We start from the raw sequence: 20672 nt of genomic DNA, 5'->3' as shown, positions 1-20672 counted from the left end.
TCAAAGTATTTAGAAAGAAATCCTCTTTTTTTTTAATTAAATATGAAAAAGTAATTGTACGTAATAAGAAATCGATTAAAATTTACTTAGAATGTAGGTAAACTTTATTAAAAAAGAAATTAGCTTTGTACTATAATAAATAATTTTAATTAGGCGGTATTTCCTCAATTCAAATGTTTACATTTATTTGATGCATTTAAAAAAGTTGCTGACGTACAAAATGAAACCAGTTGCTTGGAACTCTTTTCTTTGATAATAATCATGTTCACTGTATAATCACTCCCTTCATACACCATTTTTGGAAATAAGTTGTGTCTCATTTCAAGTCTCCAGCAATCAATTTAGTTATGACACTAACCGGCAGTTGGAATATTTAAAAATATAGGCTAGTAAATGAGGATATAAACCATTTAAATATTTACAATTTTCATGTTCTTAATTACTAAATCTAACCGGATAATTTAATTTTATAATATTACGTAGGCAGCATTTTTTTTTTTTTTTTAATTAAAATTTACATAATTTCTTAATTTAATATCTTCTAACGGTTATCATATGCTTATGAAGAAATTAAAAAAAAAATTATTAAATAAAAATTACACATGAATACAGTAACAACAATTTTAACGGTAAATCATAACTAATGGGCTTTAATTCAAGAAAAAATTATTTTATAATGATATAGACTTAAATGCAATAACAACATATTTTTAATAAAATGATAAAAATCCGTACAACGTTGTATAAATGGAATGTAACTTAATTCTTTATCTTTAAAATATTTATATAAATATTGCTGAATACATAGAAAATGAAAAATAGAAAGAAATTTTTTCCAGTTATATAATACATGCTCGTATATTTAGAAATTTTTTTTTTTTTGTCTTCAGTCATTTGACTGGTTTGATGCAGCTCTCCAAGATTCCCTATCTAGTGCTAGTCGTTTCATTTCAGTATACCCTCTACATCCTACATCCCCAACAATTTGTTTTACATACTCCAAACGTGGCCTGCCTACACAATTTTTCCCTTCTACCTGTCCTTCCAATATTAAAGCGACTATTCCAGGATGCCTTAGTATGTGGCCTATAAGTCTGTCTCTTCTTTTAACTATATTTTTCCAAATGCTACTTTCTTCATCTATTTGCCGCAATACCTCTTCATTTGTCACTTTATCCACCCATCTGATATTTAACATTCTCCTATAGCACCGCATTTCAAAAGCTTCTAATCTTTTCTTCTCAGATACTCCCATTGTCCAAGTTTCACTTCCATATAAAGCGACACTCCAAACATAAACTTTCAAAAATCTTTTCCTGAGATTTAAATTAATTTTTGATGTAAACAAATTATATTTATTTAGAAATAGTGAACTACATTTGTCAGAAAAGTACTTATTTAACATAAACAAAAACCAAATAATATAAACTGGTATGTATAATGTACTTCGGTCTAGCATATTGTTTCTAAATAAAATTCTTTCTTTTATTTAACCTACACCAATTTGTTCAGAATTAAATTTTCTACAAGTTTTATTTTATTACCCATCTAATAAAGTTGTAGGTCAAACATAAAAAACAGGGTTTTTTATCCCAATCAAATGGTTTTCATCCAAACGTTTTCAAAAACGAACAGATGCGGTTCTAGAACCTATTTTATTCAATTTTTCAGATCAAAAACCATAAAAAAATCATAGTTCTTTCCCTTAACTAACGCCCTAAAAATTTCAGAACGACCTCATTTTACCGGGGTAGAGAAATCTTTCACTAGTCGTAACTCGCAAACGAAGCATTTTAGGATATATGTTTATATGAACTTTCCCCATTATTTTAACGAATAGAATAGGTTACGAGAGTCCCAGGAGAATTTCGTCATATACTCTGTATGTATATATGTACATATATATATATATATATATATATATATATATATATATATATATATATATATATATATATATATATATATATATATATATATATATATATGTAATATTTAGCATTTTAATGCAAAAGTAAAAAAAAGGTTTTTTTATATCTCGAATGAAGTATATTAAACGAAATATGTGTCGTTTTGCGTTAAAATTATAATCCCATCACTATTGAACCGCAGAGTTTTCTGGACGAAATATTTTGACAAGTGATTTTCACTGGCCAATTTTAAAGTAAATTTTATACCGTTCAGAGAGTGGCATACAAACCAAAAAAGAAACAGTAGTCTGACGGTGCAAGATCAAGTTTGGTCGGTGCTTGGTTAGGTTTAATTATTCTATAATAACTTGCTGGTTCATATTTTGTAAAAAAATAAAATATATTATCCACGGTTAATGATTAAATATTAATTTACATGTTAACACTTAGATATATGTTAATCAAACTGAATGTTAATAATATGAGATGTACATTAGGACTAAACAATATTAGAATTAGTAAAAATATTATTTTCTAAATATCAGCTGGTGAATTAAGCCAACTGAATTATAACATATTTATACGCTTTTACATGAATAAGAAGAAAAGACAGTTAGTTCATTATTAACAATCAATGAGGAGAAAATGATACATGACGGAACATTTTACTGATATCAACAAATAGGATGTAGATAAAAAATCTGATGTGAACATCAAATGACTTCCTTGTACGCCTATTAAATTATATATATACATTTTTTGCTGCAATCATTTGAAAGTGAGATATGATCCTGCAATTCTTCAATAAAGTGAATAGTTCACAATTGCTGAAATATTAGTTTTTATTAACATCAAATATTTATACAATTATTAATTCCAAACTCTTACAAGAAATATTAGGACAGAGTAAAAGTCCCTTTAATACTCTTTAAATAAACGTGTGTCTTATATCTAGCTAATACTATGTTTTTTTTTTAAATTATTATGATGTAACAATCAACAAAATGAAAACAAAAACCAATAATAAGATGTTTCACCAAATCTGTTGTGGACACCACATGACTTACTTGTGCGCTTAGTAAACTACATATACACATTTTTTTAAATGAAAAGTATGTAAAATTTTATTTCATTAATAACTGCTGATGTTTTCTCATATTTCATTGGTTGTTATTTAATTATTATTTATTGTAAGTTTTTTTACAATCAGGGGTTAATAATTATTAATAAATCAATATATTTAAATTAAAAATAAAGTTAAAAAGAAAAAAAAGGAAATGAAATCTGATTCGAACCAATGTGCCTTCATAAGATCTAAATATTTCATTAATTAAATTTTCATTTGGCTATATTTCTGAAACCGATGAAAATAAGTACCACTTATGATATATCGTTGAAAAGCTCTCAATGAGCGCTTATTTCTGCAGTTAAGAAAAAGTAGAAAATTCAGATTTTTTTGGATTTTGGGCTTTTTTGGACATTATTGGTTCAGTGGATTTCAATCAAAATGGGAGGTGCACGACTATATGTTACAACAGTCCTAAATCCAAAATTTCAACATCCTACAGCTAATCGTTTTTTAATTATGTGAGTGAGATACTCACATAATTCCACAGGGATGGTCAAAATGGATATTTCCGTTAAAATCTGAAAACCGAAATATTTCGCGATCACAATACTTCCTTTACTTCGTACAAGGAAGTAAAAAAATTGAATTTAAACTTCCTTCTTTTTGAAGTCTATTAAATAATATAGTATTAAATTTTGTTAATCTTGTATTTATAAACCTTGTATTCCTTAAAGATATTGAAAGGATCCCTAAAAGGAATCCTTAACAGGATTCCCTTTACGGTATTTAATGATAATCGATAGGTAAACATATTCAAATAATATATAAATAAATGTTTTAAAAGTAATAATAAAATTTACTTTTAAAGCGTTTAGCTTCTTTTTCTTCTTATTCTCCACTTCACGTATAGAATACGTCGTGGCCTGTTCCAGTACTCATGTTATTAAAGGTCTTCACCTATCTTTTCTTCAGAATTTTATTTGGCAGGCGTTTTGATATTCTATCAGCGTGAGTACACTAGTTAGATTTATTCCGCTTTATGGTTTCTCTTTTTAAAGTTATACGTATAAAATCTATTACTGGCAGTTGCATCTGTTTGGGTCAAGGATAGTCTGATAAATCAAATTTTTACTTTTTTGTGTAATAATAAAAGTCCGTTCTCGTACGAACTAACAGAAAAAAAAAGGATAAAGAAATAATTTGCTTTTAAGAAGCAGAATTGCAATAGAAATTGGAGGATAAATAAAATTAGTTGTTTACAACAAATGAAAAAGAAAGGTGTAAATTAAAACAAATGTATCGAGTACAAACCTGTTTTTGTATAACAAAAAACTTGAATGAATTGTCATATAAATAATTTATTCACAGGTATTATCGTTAAATAATAGAACGTCATTATCAGTTTTCTATACGATAAATGTAATTTAAAAAATCATTAGTATAACAACCTACTTTTGATAAATTTAAATTACATAAATTAATGATTACTTGTGCAAGTAGCCGATCATTTTTCAATTGTTACGTAATAATATTAACGGTGAACAAAATTTTACATAAGTGATTTGATTCTCTAAATAAAATTTTGAATTACTTTATGATTCACAGTTAGTAAAAATTAAAAAAAAAAAAAGAATTTAGCCACAAAATTTAATTCTTCATTAAAATATTGCTAAAATAAATACTGAGCAAGTCAATCATTAAATAATCTTTTCGCTAAACAGTGTTTTGATTTTTAAAAAACCTGTCGAAAAAATAATAACGCCAAACCCGGAAATATTTGGAAAAAAAATTAGCACATTATTTTTCAGTCATTGTTAAGATTAGTTACCACTATAGATTTCATTAAAATCGGTTACGTTATAGAATAATTAAGAAAAAAATGTTTTCACGTTGTGATTCGGTTGACTGATCTTCCCATTCCTTTGAATTCTGCAGCTTTAACCAAATTCTAGAGTAAAAAGGATTTAGAAGAAACAATGAATGGCATAGATGAAGTCCTACGCAAGAACTATCGCATGAAAATAAACAAGAACAAAACAAAAGTAATGAAATGTAGTAGAAATAACAAAGATGGACCGCTGAATGTGAAAATAGGTGGAGAAAAGATTATGGAGGTAGAAGAATTTTGTTATTTGGGAAGTAAAATTACTATAGATGGACGAAGCAGGAGCGATGTAAAATGCCCAATAGCACAAGCTAAACGAGCCTTCAGTAAGAAATATAATTTGTTTACATCAAAAATTAATTTTATGTCAGGAAAAGTTTTTTGAAAGTATATGTTTGGAATGTTACTTTATATGGAAGTGAAACTTGGACGATCGGAGTATCTGAGAACAAAAGATTAGAAGCTTTTAAAATGCGGTGCTAAAGGAGAATGTTAAAAATCAGACGGGTGGATAAAGTGACAAATGAAGAGGTATTGCGGCAAATACATGAAGAAAGAAGCGTTTGGAAAAATATAGTTAAAAGAAGAGACAGACTTATAGGCCACATACTAAGGCATCCTGGAATAGTCGCTTTAATTTTGGAAGGACAGGTAGAAGGGAAAAATTGTGTAGGCAGGCCACGTTTGGAATATGTAAAACAAATTGTTAGGGATGTAGGATGTAGAGGGTATACTGAAATGAAACGACTAGCACTAGATAGGGAATCTTGGAGAGCTGCATCAAACCAGTCAAATGACTGAAGACAAAAAAAAAATACGTTATAGCAAAAGTTTGAATTTTTAAAAAATTATCCATTTATTACATTAAAATATAAATATAAAAATGTTTCTAAGTTAAATATAATTTGACAAAATAATTAATCAATGACAATATTATATCGTACGAAATAAGAGTAGGCAATCAGTAAACAGACACGCGCAGCTCTTATTTTAAGTAACCGACATTCATTTTTTTTTTTAGCCCAGAATCAAATTTGCCAGAAAGTATTATATTTTGGTAGAAAAAGTACCGCAAGAAAAATACAAAACTATAAAAAATATATATATATATAAACAGTGCATATCACGAAGTTCTGGGAATTTCATAACCTATTACACTCGTGTAAATAATGGAAAAAGTGCATGTCCTAAAATGCTTCGTTTGCGCGTTACGGCTAGTGAAAAATTTCGCTCGGATTTCAGCTATCCCGGTGAAATAAGATCTTACTGAAATTTTTAGGACGTTAGTTAAGGGGCAGAATTATTGATTTTTTATGGTTTTTAACCAGAAAAATTGAATAAAATAGATTCCAGAACCATATCTGCAGTAAATTTTGAGAAATCTGAGGTTGAAAACAAATTGATTGGGGGTAAAAAACCTGGTTTTTATGTTTGACGTACAGAAAATTTATTAAGTGAATAATAAGCCAAGCCAAAAGTTAACAGCTGCCTTCCGGATGGTACACAAGGATTTTGAGATGAATTTATGTATAATTTCTTATTAACTATATTTTTAAAATATTTGCTGTAATTATAGTTTATTTTATACAAATACGGATTTTTATCTTATAGCCGAGCCAGAGAAATGGATTGTTTAAAAATTACTGATGTTAATTACGTTATAGATATTACTTATAATATTATAAGGTTATTTTATTAATAATAATACTGATCAGCATTGAAATTAACGGGTAAGAAAATGCTGATACAGTGATAGACGATGCTGTATTTATAGGCAAACTGTTATTTTCTTTTTTACTGTATCAGTATTGTAACCCGACTAACTTTATTCATTACTGCTTATTTACCTTGCTTTACTTTGTCGAGAGCTCATAGTAACTTCTCTAGACTTACTAAATCTGAGACTGTGTGAGTTTTTAACTTTACTCCGCCAATTATACGTTTAATTTCCCTGACCCTGTAATGGGGACTTACATGCAAGCTGTGTAAATTACGAAATATACATTTGTTCGAAACAAACCGCGGGTTTCTATATTCATATTTATTAATGGGACAGAGACGCAACCGGTATTTATAATATACGTAAAAGGTGTTCTAGTTATTATAGTGTGTGTACTAATATCAATTTCTTATTAAAAAAATTAAAAAAAGAGAAAAAGTACCTTTAATTGGACGTAATACTGTTATCGCAGAGGCAGATTTCCAACAGAAATCTGACTTTTTCTCATCTATTCTTTTTCCTGTTTAGCCTCCGGGAATTACCGTTTAGGTATTACTTCAGAGGACAAATGAGGATGATATGTATGACTGTAAATGAAGTGTAATCTTGTACAGTCTCAGTTCAACCATTCCTGAGATGTGTGGTTAATTGAAACCCAACCACCAAAGAACACCGGTATCCACGATCTAGTATTCAAATCCGTATAAAAGTAACTGACTAGGCTTTGAACCTTATAACTCTCGACTTCCAAATCGGCTGATTTGGGAAGATGAGTTCACCACTAGACCAACCCAGTGGGTGGGTTTTTTCTCGTTCAATTTTATTCATCTCCCTGGAGACAGGACCAGAAGGCTAATCCCCAATCTAAGGAACTGGATACAACGAAAACACGGTGAAATAAACTTTTACAGGACACAGTAGTTTTAATTACTATCTGTATAGAGTCGGTAGAAGGGAAACTGCAGCCTGTATGTACTGTGACTGTGACGATGATGTCGAACATACTTTCACTGTATGTCATAAATGGAGGGTAGAGACACACGGTATTGACCTGTCATCTGATGGAACTGGGAGACTAATAGCATGTTAAACTGTGAAGAAACGTGGAAAAAAGTTGAGTCGGTCATCAAAAGAATACTTATGCAGAAAAACAACGATGAGAGGAGACTAGGATTTTAAACTTTACCATAGGGCAGGGTGGACAGCCTCAGTGGTGAGGGCTGACATGCCGAGGTGTGTCGGTTCCGATGATCCACTGGGGACTCCTAAGGGTTTGTCGTTAGGTTAATATCAAGACATTCTTTTCTTTTTCCTGTTTAGCCTCCGGTAACCACCGTTTTAGATAATACTTTAGAGGATGAATGAGGATGATATGTATGAGTGTAAATGAAGTGTAGTGTTGTACATTCTCAGTTCGACCAATCCTGAGATGTGTGGTTAATTGAAACCCAACCACCAAAGAACACCGGTATCCACGATCTAGCATTCAAATCCGTGTAAAAATAACTGGCTTTACTAGGACTTGAACGCTGGAACTCTCGGCTTCCAAATCAGCTGATTTGGGAAGACGCGTTCACCACTAGACCAACCCGGTGGGTTTAATAATGAAAAGACCCAATCGCTACCCCACGACAATACATGGTATTGACGTGGCGATATACGGGTGGGCATAAGAACTGACCGGTGGGCCGACCTGCCATGCCGGACTTATAGCAGGTGGGAAGGCCCATTAGAGTAGAACAGGCACTCACCTGGGTGGCGCAATACCAACCAGTCGGACCGGCCCAGGGAGTAGAGTTCAAAAAAAAAAAAAAATTTTTTTTATTCATCTAATCATTCACGTTAAAATATTTCTAGAAGCATATCCAAGGTCGAAATATAACAAAAAATAAAATTAAAAAATTTTGATGTTTAGTTTAAAAATTACAAACCAATTTCATTTTAGATTCTAGCAATGCTATTATTAGCAGTTTAATTTTGCACCTTGTATTATGTTTTCTCTTCAAAGATAACGTATAATAAACCAAGAAATTATAAATTGTCTTAAAATTACGAGTATACATAAAATTATGAAAACACTAGTGTAATACAACAAAACATTGGCTAGTTTTTATTTCTTCTCTCTTTAAAATTCAACAATGGAATACAAACCACGCACAATGTAATATACACAAATGTACAACGGAATAGAAACCAAAGTAACATTAATACAAATTTAAAATTTTAAAAATGTGAAAATAGGAGGAGAAAAGATTATGGAGGTAGAAGAATTTTGTTGTTTGGGAAGCAGAATTACTAAAGACGGACGAAGCAGAAGCGATATAAAATGCCGAATAGCACAAGCTAAACGAGCCTTCAGTAAGAAATATAATTTGTTTACATCAAAAATTAATTTAAATGTCAGGAAAAGATTTTTGAAAGTATATGTTTGGAGTGTCGCTTTATATGGAAGTGAAACTTGGACGATCGGAGTATCTGAGAAGAAAAGATTAGAAGCTTTTAATATGCGGTGCTATAGGAGAATGTTAAAAATCAGACGGGTGGATAAAGTGACAAATGAAGAGGTATTGCGGCAAATAGATGAAGAAAGAAGCATTTGGAAAAATATAGTTAAAAGAAGAGACAGACTTATAGGCCACATACTAAGACATCCTGGAAAAGTCGCTTTAATATTGGAAGGACAGGTAGAAGGAAAAAATTGTGTAGGCATGCCACGTTTGGAATATGTAAAACAAATTGTTAGGGATGTAGGATGTAGGGGATATACTGAAATGAAACGACTAGCACTAGATAGGGAATCTTGGAGAGCTGCATCAAACCAGTCAAATGACTGAAGACAAAAAAAAAAAATTGAACCGGTAAAATCTATATAATATTTGCAGAAAATCAAGTCCGTTGAAATTTTCCAGTCGACAAAAAAATAATAGTTTTTCCAAATAATCCTATTTAAGTAGGTATATTTTTCAAACTGATTTTTTTTCACGCTCCGAACAACTTATTTAGTAACAGACATGTTATTGAAGAAACCATTTAACATTCAAAAATTATACACTCAAAGCTTCTTTTTTTAAATTTTTTTCATCGTTGCATCTGCGTCGTGCTTTGAACAGTCATTTAAAGATTATTTTAAAACTATTTTGAACAAAATTATCCGTTAATTATTGAAAAGTATTAGTTTAACAACCTAAACTTTGATTATAAAATTTTTTTAACCGATCGAAATAAATAACATATTTCTTTTTTAAGAGCGAAGATGAGGAGATCTTAACTTGCTTTGAGAGGATTACTTAGGCAAAATTTAATCAGCATAGTCGCAGTTATTTTTATGTATTAATTTAAAGGAAAAAAAAGGTGATATATTATTTCAACGTATTTTTTCACGTTCTTATGAACATTGATGCCCCCTTTCCTCTGAAAGTTAATCGTTAAAGATTATCTCCTTCGATATATTTTTGGCTACTGAATAAAAAGGGTTTTACAGTTGAATTAATGTACTACTAAAAACAAAAATTACGCATTAAGATTTCTTAAACAATAAGTTTATATAGTTAACAGGAAAAATTTTAATCCAAAATTCAAGGACACTGACAATATTTAAATTTGAAACCAAAAGACAAAGAATAAATAATAATAATAAAATACAGAAGATGAACCTGTAAGAGAATAATAAAACAGAACCGTTTTTAGATGACAAAAAAATTTTAAATGAATGCAAATTTTGTTTGTTTGAATTATACTAGTATCATCCCTAGAATATCTTAATTGCTGACGTTATTACTACTTAATAAAGCCGTTAAACTCATGTTTATTTATATAATAATTACTCATCATACGGGAAGTTAATTGTTTTCATTTTGAATAACAAAATTTACTTTTTTTTTTTTATTGAAACCTTATCGAATTTATTATTACATAAGTCTAAGTCTTAATATATTTCCATTAATGTTAAGCTTATTAATTTCTAAGTATAATTTTTTTCATTGAAAATAAAATAAAATTTAAACTTTACCGATTATTTCCTTCTACGCACTATTATCAATTACCTTTTTCAATGAAACTAGAGAATTGAATTATTCTGGCAATAATCTACTCAGGAAAATCTATAATTAAACAGCTTGTAGTCTTACAAGCTGAATAATGGAACGCAATTGTAAAGATAAGCAATGACCCGTACCGTAATTAAATAACCGCTTATGACCTATCACTACTCCAACAAATTATAATATATATTTCTTAAAATCTTTAAATAAAACAAAATAACACTAATTTTTATATCATATTAGCGGGCATATGGAGGGGACTTTTTAATTACCTATCAAGACAATCGCGTATCTTTTCTGCTTATCACTAAGAATATTGCAATCTCTATTACAAAACGATACATTTATCTTGTCTTTTTATAATATTTTCAAAACGGATAACAGTTTTTTTATCTAAATCTGTAATACTTTTGTAAGAATTTAACGTTTTTATTTACCAGTACCTTATTTTAACAAATTTTATACACATAACTCGTTAGGTTAGACAATTAACTTACAACTTTGTTGATTCTATAATATTATCATATTTCTTACCAAATTTACTTTATCACCACTTCTGTTGAGGGCAATTTTGTATATATTTTTCATGAAATCCCGATTCGAATCCCGGTCAGGAATGGCATTTTTACACACGCTACAAATCATTCATCTCATCCTCTGAAGTAATGCTTAACTGTGGACTCGGAGGTTAAACGAAAAAAAAGAAGAAAAAAACAGAAAAAGTACCTTATTTTAAAATATTTTTCTTTTTATAAATGTGATTTTATACTTAGAAATTGAAACTTTTTATATAACTAGCCAGTCAGGATTCGATCCGCTTGTCCTTCCAGCGTAGTCAGAGGCTCTACCACTTTGACCACCCTGTGTTTGTTAAACTCGTGCTTGTGAGAATAATAATGATAAATAAAAATTAAAGCCTATTTAATTTTTAAAAAGTATCTGTGTAAATGGATCTAGCAGTTAATGATGTTAAAGAACAATTTAGATTCGGAGTAACAGTACAAGCTGAAAAGATAAAGATGCTACGATTTGCTGATGATATAGTAATTCTAGCCGAGAGTAAAAAGGATTTAGAAGAAACAATGAACGGCATAGATGAAGTCCTACGCAAGAACTATCGCATGAAAATAAACAAGAACAAAACAAAAGTAATGAAATGTAGTAGAAATAACAAAGACGGACCACTGAATGTGAAAATAGGAGGAGAAAAGATTATGGAGGTAGAAGAATTTTGTTATTTGGGAAGTAGAATTACTAAAGATGGACGAAGCAGGAGTGATATAAAATGCCGAATAGCACAAGCTAAACGAGCCTTCAGTAAGAAATATAATTTGTTAATATCAAAAATTAATTTAAATGTCAGGAATAGATTTTTGAAAGTATATGTTTGGAGTGTCGCTTTATATGGAAGTGAAACTTGGACGATCGGAGTATCTGAGAAGAAAAGATTAGAAGCTTTTGAAATGCGGTGCTATAGGAGAATGTTAAAAATCAGACGGGTGGATAAAGTGACAAACGAAGAGGTATTGCGGCAAATAGATGAAGAAAGAAGCATTTGGAAAAATATAGTTAAAAGAAGAGACAGACTTATAGGCCACATACATCGGGCATCCTGGAACAGTCGCTTTAATATTGGAAGGACAGGTAGAAGGAAAAAATTTTGTAGGCAGGCCACGTTTGGAATATGTAAAACAAATTGTTAGGGATGTAGGATGTAGAGAGTATACTGAAATGAAACGACTAGCACTAGATAGGGAATCTTGGAGAGCTGCATCAAACCAGTCAAATGACTGAAGACAAAAAAAAAAATCTGTGTAATGTAATTTTTTCTCAGCGACAGTTTGATCTCTACAGGATCCGAAACATTGGGTGATCTGAAAGACGGATTTCAAAATGGATCTTAAAAATAGTAGTTAGGCCCGTAGCTGATTACCCGTTCTTTGTACGGGTAAAAATGTAATTCGCCCGGTTCTCAGCGTTACCAGACAAACACCACTACTCGGAGGTAACCGTACGTCGTTTCCGTTTAAAAAAAAAAAATTTTTATTTTTTTTTTTGTCAAGTAACCGGAGGTAGGTGTAGTCAATCGCGTCACGCATACAATAACAGTAGCAGTGGCTGTGTTGGTAGAGCGCTGTCTTGTTTCAGCCGCCGCGCCGTACACCGTCGCACCCCTTACAAAATCAAACTTCAAAAAAAGCTGAAAATGTTTTTAGATATTTATCTGAAACGTTACAAGCCTAAATCTACTAAATATCATCTATTGTTTAGTATAATCTGAAACGGGGAAAATCTCTAATCATTGTTCAAAATTTTTTATACCTTTCTTCTTCCCTTTCAAGGTCGAAATTCAAAAAAAAAATTTTAATTGTTTTTTAGATATTTACATGAAGATTACACATAACAAAAATCAAGATATTTGTTACCGAGGAATTAAAAAAGTAGCAAAATCTATTTTTTATCTCATTAACTCGGAATTGTAAATATTATTTTTTAGTGAGCACACATCATAAGAAAAACGTGTATACAAATTTCATCAATTTATATTATGTAGTTTTTTCTGGAAGTTGGTTATGAGTCAGTCAGGATATCTTGTTTTATATTCGCAGATAGAGATTTAAACCAGATATACAATAAAAATTATATGAAATTTATACATAAATTAAAATTATAACAAATTTTATATAAATAAAAATGTATAAATTTCATTTTTTACAGTTTATTTTGTAGAAAATTACAAAATAAACTGTAAAAAATAAATTACGAAAAAACTGCACAAAAATTTAGAAGATTTAGACTAGGATTGTAATTTTTCAATTCTTTTTGTTTTTCAGATTTTTAAAGTCAATACCAAATTAGCTACTTTAGTGAAAACTACCCATCCTTAATCTGGTGCCAAAATTAAAAAGTTGAATTATAAGGAAAATGAAACTTTTCTAAATTTAATGAAATTTTTAACTTAATTTCATTATTTTTTTTTTAAATTGATTTTTGTTTTAATTTTACAAGGATTATCTTTAGAAGAATAAGAACATAGAAAGATAATAGAACGATTAGATAAGAAAAACAAATTTTCTTGTATTTTTGCGAGGAAACACTTTAATTATAAGAATGACTATAATGTATATCATTACGTAATCTAGATCCAATTTTAAGCAATGATAATGGGAAAAAAAGAGAAAATAGTTTATGGAGATAATCTAATTGTTTCTTTTAAAAAAATCTCCATGTAAAAATTTAAACTTTTTACAACGACAAATCGAACTAAATCGAATTGCGCCTGTTACATTAACTACAATATTTTAAATAGACATAAATTCAATTAACAAACTTTTAGACAGTAGTCTAAATACACGACTGCTTAATTAAAAAATTATAAATAATTCATAGAATAATTTTGAGTTAAGGTAAATAGAATAAAAAAGATATATATATATATATATACATATATATATGTATATATATATATATATATATATATATTCTGCATAGATTAAATTATATCCCCCGATTATTTGTTTTTAAAGGAATCGCTTTAGAAATTTTTTTTAGACATATGTAGTGAAAGGTACTTATTTATTTATTTTTTTGCTGTTACTATGGACCACGCAAATATCATTCCTTCTGTTTTTTTTTTCTTCCGAATATCCTTTTATTTTTTCCCCGTTTTTGGTCTTTCTCTCTTCTGACCGTTTCACTTTGGTGTAATCCTTTTCTTTTAAGATTATTTATTATTAAGTTAAAAATTATGTAGATCTTTTAAAAATTTATTTTCATATTTTTTTACTTCCTTGTACGACGTAAAGGAACTATTGTGATCGCGAAAAAATTCGGTTTTCAGATTTCAACGGAAATATCCTTTTTCCGTATGTATCTTGTATAACTAAAAAAACTATTAGCCGTAGGATGTTGAAATTTTGGATTTAAGACTATTGTAACATCAAGTTGTGCACATCATCCTCTTTTAATCAATTGCAGTCGAACCAAAAGTGCCCAAAATCCTCCAAAAAAAAAAAAAAAATGGATTTTGGACCTTTTCTTAATTACAGTAATAAGCCCTCATCGAGAGATTTTCAACGATATATCATAAGTGGTACTTATTTTCATTGTTTCCAGAGTTGTAGTCAGATAAAATACTAATTAATGAAAAAATATTTGGATCTTAGGCACGGGGAAGGCACATCGGTTCGAATCAAACTTCATCCCCTTTCTTTTTTTTTTAATTTATTTTTTTGACCTTTTTTTTTAATATTAATTTATTGATTTATTAATAATTATTAACCCGTGATTGTAAAAAAAAATTACAATAAATAATTATTCAATAATAAAAATATTTTAAAAAAATCAGAAGTTATTAGTGAAATAAAATTTTATATACTCTTAAAAATGAATATATGTAATTTAATAGGCATTATTACATGTGTGTGCATGTAATAGATTCGATGAAACGTCTGATTATTTAATATTAATTGAAAATTATAATTTAGAATCGTATTATTTTTTAATTTTATAGTTTAATTCCTGTTTAATTTTATTAATTATTCTGGAATTTCTGTTCTACATTAAAGTTAACTACAGAGTGACTGAAAAGTAGACCCTCACAAGAACAACATACACACTGAGCCATACATGTCCGATTTTTAACAAATTGCAAAATACTCTTTATCGTTTAGTTCATTACTCCTCTGATATTGTCGGACAGTATTCTCCGTAAGTCGGAGTTGATCATCATGTCGTTTATTTGTTTTTTTTTTGTTTCCAATCATTTTTAATCGCTCTTTGATTTGATATAATTCTTCTAATCTTAATTTGTGTATACGTTCTCTAGTTTTTTAAATTTTCTCTCTTTTTATTTCATCGCCTTTTAATCTTTTCATTCTTTCTTTGGTTTTAACATTTTCTTCCTATCTATAGGTATCATTTTCACTTAATTTTTAATTCTTTCTTAATGTTTTCTTCCCCTTCATATTCATCTTCTTATCGTTTTTTTGAGATATATTTCTTCATGTTATCTTTCTTTTTCCCGTATGATTGTTTCTTTTTTATTTTTGATTATTCACCAAATAATCCAATAATAAAAACCGAATATTTTACACCTTAAAGTCGAAATAACATTTGTAATCGGTATACAAGAGTTCACTAAACGGAATAGTTTAATTTTTATTAACTTGTATTTATACGGCACACCAGAAATTTGAAACTTTTGTTATTCAGCAACTCACGAAGATAGGAATAACACTGATCTAGTAATACGAGTAATATAGGGACTTAATACTTCATGTAAGATTGTTGAATTAATAATTGTATAAATATTTGATGCTAATAAAAACTAATATTTCAGCAATTGTGTAACTGTCCACTTTATTAAATAATTGGAGGATCGTATCTCTCTTTCAAATGAAATAAGTTTAAATGAAGTGCAGCAAAAAATAATTATATGTAATTTAATAGGCGTACAAGGGAGTCATGTGGATCCACATCAGATTTTTTTAGCTAATTACATCAGATCTTTTAATTATTCATTATATTATTTAGATACAGAATTACATTCATTATAACAGTATTAAACTAAGTTTTCTCTTCTTTTTTGAATAAAATTATAAGGTTTTTCAAAAGAAAGTGAATATAGTTTTTATTTTTTCTGTCATTATCTTTAAGTGAATGTTATATTTCAACAAATTATCTGTTTATTTTTCACACTTTTTTTTTTTTTTTTGTCTTCAGTCATTTGACTGGTTTGATGCAGCTCTCCAAGATTCCCTATCTAGTGCTAGTCGTTTCATTTCAGTATACCCTCTACATCCTACATCCCTAACAATTTGTTTTACATATTCCAAACGTGGCCTGCCTACACAATTTTTCCCTTCTACCTGTCCTTCCAAAATTAAAGCGACTATTCCAGGATGCCTTAGTATGTGGCCTATAAGTCTGTCTCTTCTTTTAACTATATTTTTCCAAATGCTTCTTTCTTCATCTATTTGCCGCAATACCTCTTAATTTGTCACTTTATCCACCCATCTGATTTTTAACATTCTCCTATAGCACCGCATTTCAAAAGCTTCTAATCTTTTCTTCTCAGATACTCCGATCGTCCAAGTTTCACTTCCATATAAAGCGACACTCCAAACATACACTTTCAAAAATCTTTTCCTGACATTTAAATTAATTTTTGATGTAAACAAATTATATTTGTTACTGAAGGCTCGTTTAGCTTGTGCTATTCGGCATTTTATATCGCTCCTGCTTCGTCCATCTTTAGTAATTTTACTTCCCAAATAACAAAATTCTTCTACCTCCATAATCTTTTCTCCTCCTATTTTCACATTCAGCGGTCCATCTTTGTTATTTCTACTACATTTCATTACTTTTGTTTTGTTCTTGTTTATTTTCACGCGATAGTTCTTGCGTAGGACTCCATCTATGCCGTTCATTGTTTCTTCTAAATCCTTTTTACTCTCGGCTAGAATTACTATATCATCAGCAAATCGTAGCATCTTTATCTTTTCACCTTGTACTGTTACTCCGAATCTAAATTGTTCTTTAACATCATTAACTGCTAGTTCCATGTAAAGATTAAAAAGTAACGGAGATAGGGAACATCCTTGTCGGACTCCCTTTCTTATTAGGGCTTCTTTCTTATGTTCTTCATTTTTCACACATTGCTATAAAATTTTATTTTAACAGTTTCGAATATACATTTAAAATACTCTTATAGTTAGTTTTGTTTTTATATGTAAACTATTTTATTTAATTTTTATATTTGTATTAAAATCACAGTTGGTTGTTTAGTTCTTCTGTGTGATACATCAAGTCAAGATAATAAACGACAAGGAATAAACCGGAACATCCAGCAACGACGTTATCAAACCTCTTTACATCATCATCAGAAGCGGCAGGCGCACTGGCGATGGTTAGAAGAAAAAAACCAATCAAATATGAAGATTGATTGGAACTTTTACAACTGTCATCTACAATTACATGAGTTATGCCCATCAAGCAAAATCCTCTTCTATTTATATCATGAGTATTTAATCATTCAACAATTAATTTGTAGATAAGATTAAAATTTATTTAATACACACACACACATATATATATATATATATATATATATATATATATATATTATTGTAATATTTGAAAATAATAGAATTATTTGTAGAAAATTAATTTACGCATGCATGTTATAATATTTCTTCAATTTTATTTTGTATTAATTTTATTTGTTTTGTCGGAAATAAATAGTTAAATATGGTGGCTTATGCAACTGAGTATCAATTCGCTGAGTAAACAAATGACGAACTACTTTTCTAATAACCGGATATCCAGTTACCGACAGTATGGGAAACTTATTTTGCATAGACATAACGCATATAGTAGAGTCAGTTATTTTTACACAGATTTGAATACTAGATCGTGGAAACCGGTGTTCTTTGGTGGTTGGGTTTTCTACAATTAACTACACATCTCAGGAATGGTCGAACTGAGACTGTACAAGACTACACTTCATTTACACTCATACATATCATCATCCTCATTCATCCTCTGAAGTATTATCTAAAAGGTAATTACCGGAGGCTAAACAGGAAAAATAAAGGCATAAGGCATAGACATTATTATACTCTACTCGATTCATTTAAAGAGCTTTCCTGTTGTGAACAAATCGCGTGGGGTTGTAATAAACTTTCTCGAAAGATATGCGTACATATTATATGGTTTGATGTTTTATGTGTGATTTATGATCTGATTGTGTTTGATGTTTACATTTGGCCGACTGAATGAGTTATTTATGTAATTAGTTACGAGAGCTATAGTTAAACCTATATCACTCTTGACAAAAACACGATTCTACAAATACTGTTGAGCACTAACAAATTAAATCACCCGGTACATAACTACACTAACACAATCGCATACGCTGCAGTAAAATTTCACTACTATAAACAGCTAGGATAACCATTCCAACGCACCAGATTGATCTAGTGGTGAGCGCATCTTCGCATCAGCTGATATTCGAAGTCGAGAGTTCCAACGTTCAAATCCTAGTAAATGCAGTTACATTCATACGGATTTGAATACTAGATCGTGGATACCGGTATTCTTTGGTGGTTGGGTTTCAATTAACCACACATATCAAAAACGGTCGACCTCAGACTGTACAAGACTACACTTCACTTACACTCTTACATATCATTCATCATCTGAAGTAACACCTCACGGCGATTCCCGGAGGCTAAACAGGAAAAAACAGGATAGCTATTACGCTAAACATAGTATAAAAATATAAACGAATACATCACACTAAAATGGTATAACTATTACGAATATTATTAGGAAATTCTATTTTCTTAAAAAAAAAAAAAAATGAACCATTCTAGAATCACTCTGTATTACAACAGAAATTCTAACGACCTTATCAATTATTTAAAATAAATAAATACACAACCTAATCACAGTCGTACAACATTACAGTGGCGGCTCGCGTATAGGCACTGTGGAACTGCAGCACCCCCTATTTCCATTTGGTATTAACGATAACATTTAGTATAAAATGAGTCCTTTTTTCTTTAATTCTTTCTTTATACTTGTAAAATATATAATCCTTAAGCTTAATGTCAGTAGCCATCCCCCGGTTATGAAAAAGATACAAAAATCTTTGTATGCAACTGTGCGCTTCACAGTTCAGGCGACGTGGTGTTTGGCTGTTATGCTTATGCGTATGTAGGAAGCTGCACGCGAGGCTGCGAGGGAGAGATAGCACTGTCGTTCCCGCAGTTCCGACCTTGGCGTGCTAGTGGAAGGTAGTTTTTTTATTTCTCGTGCTATTGCGCTTAAAAACTCTGTACGATATTCTTGAATGTGATAAATTGTAGAATTAGATTATTATCCTGCTTCCGGCTATTCTATCTGATTTATTTTTTCAGTTCTTTAGGGCCCAGAAAAAGTTTTTCTGGAGCAGCATCCTCACTAATTTTAGTTACGAGCCGCCACTGCTACTTTATTATATTCTATGTAACATCTGAAGGCGGGTCCGTAGTAAGCTATGGCATCCCTCCCTCCTCTTTACATCACTCAGCGAGTTCTCACACCAGCAGCCATAGTAGAGTTTCCCAAAAGTCAGTGATTTTCCTTGACGTGGCGTTGTTATTTACAAAAATTATTTTTAAATAGCACGTACGCACTACTTTTATTACAACCAGTAGCACGTGTTACGCACGCCAGGTACCAGGATTGATGTAGAGGAGACAGGTAGAGGCAGCTTGTAGGAAGGATCCGCCTTTAGATTTCACATATACTATAGTTGTAGTTTAGTTCTTTTTACATGATTCTATCATAATTCTCTGTTTTTCAACTTCACTAGTTTTTTCGGGTCTAATGGATTAGCGAACGAAGGTTAGATTATATTTATAATTTTGGTATTAATTAAATAAATTACAAGTAGTGGTAGTATAACCCATAAAATTCGCTCTAGAATCAAGCTTAGCGAGCGTACATTAAGTTTGATTAGATTATATCTATAATTATAACACGAGCAAGGTTAACTTATTCTTAAATTAGTCCATTTATATTTTATTTTATTTTATACATTTATAGCGGTGGTCGTATAACCCATGAGACCCGTTTTTTAATTTTGAATACGCTGTAAATAGAATATTTTTAATTGGTAATATATATATTTTGATCTTTTAATTAAACACCGCAACAAAATTTTGCAGTTTGAAAATTAATTTAATATTTAATCATTTATCTTCTATATGTCTCATAAAGGGTCTAAATTCCTTTCATAAGCAAATTACGTTATAGCGGGCGGCATATTGCTGTACACATGGGCTGACGGCAGACTTACCGCGGTATTAACTTCCTGAACAACTTTGACAATGTAGGTATACGGAGCAGGAATGACTAACTGTTCCACCCTCAGCTGATTTGGAAGTCGAGAGTTCCAGCGTTCAAGTCCTAGTAAAGACAGTTACTTTTATACGGATTTGAATACTAGATCGTGGATACCTGTGTTCTTTAGCGGTCGGGTTTCAATTAACCACACATC

General features: G+C 30.2%; 1 protein-coding gene and 1 long non-coding RNA gene across 5 annotated transcripts in view; one reads left to right on the top strand and one right to left on the bottom strand.

Annotated features, from left to right (window-relative positions):
- The window catches only part of LOC142326544 (uncharacterized), a 227598-nt gene that overhangs the window by 75517 nt on the left and 131409 nt on the right, over positions 1-20672 (bottom strand). The window lies entirely within an intron of this gene.
- The window catches only part of LOC142326543 (lipase member H-A-like), a 96444-nt gene that overhangs the window by 21087 nt on the left and 54685 nt on the right, over positions 1-20672 (top strand). Inside the window, exon 1 of one of the 2 annotated variants that reach the window (XM_075369123.1) lies at positions 17472-17648. The exons of the other annotated variant lie outside the window; for it this stretch is intronic. Within the exon in view, the coding sequence (XP_075225238.1) occupies positions 17560-17648 (89 nt within the window). The 5' untranslated portion in view covers positions 17472-17559. Of the gene's footprint in view, positions 1-17471; positions 17649-20672 lie in introns of those variants that run through there. 2 annotated transcript variants of the gene reach the window in all.

This window comes from Lycorma delicatula, chromosome 6, assembly GCF_047948215.1.
Source record: "Lycorma delicatula isolate Av1 chromosome 6, ASM4794821v1, whole genome shotgun sequence".
NCBI classification, from domain to species: domain Eukaryota; kingdom Metazoa; phylum Arthropoda; class Insecta; order Hemiptera; family Fulgoridae; genus Lycorma; species Lycorma delicatula.
The sequence above is the reverse complement of the archived record's forward strand: the minus strand, read 5'-3'. Positions and strand labels throughout refer to the sequence as shown.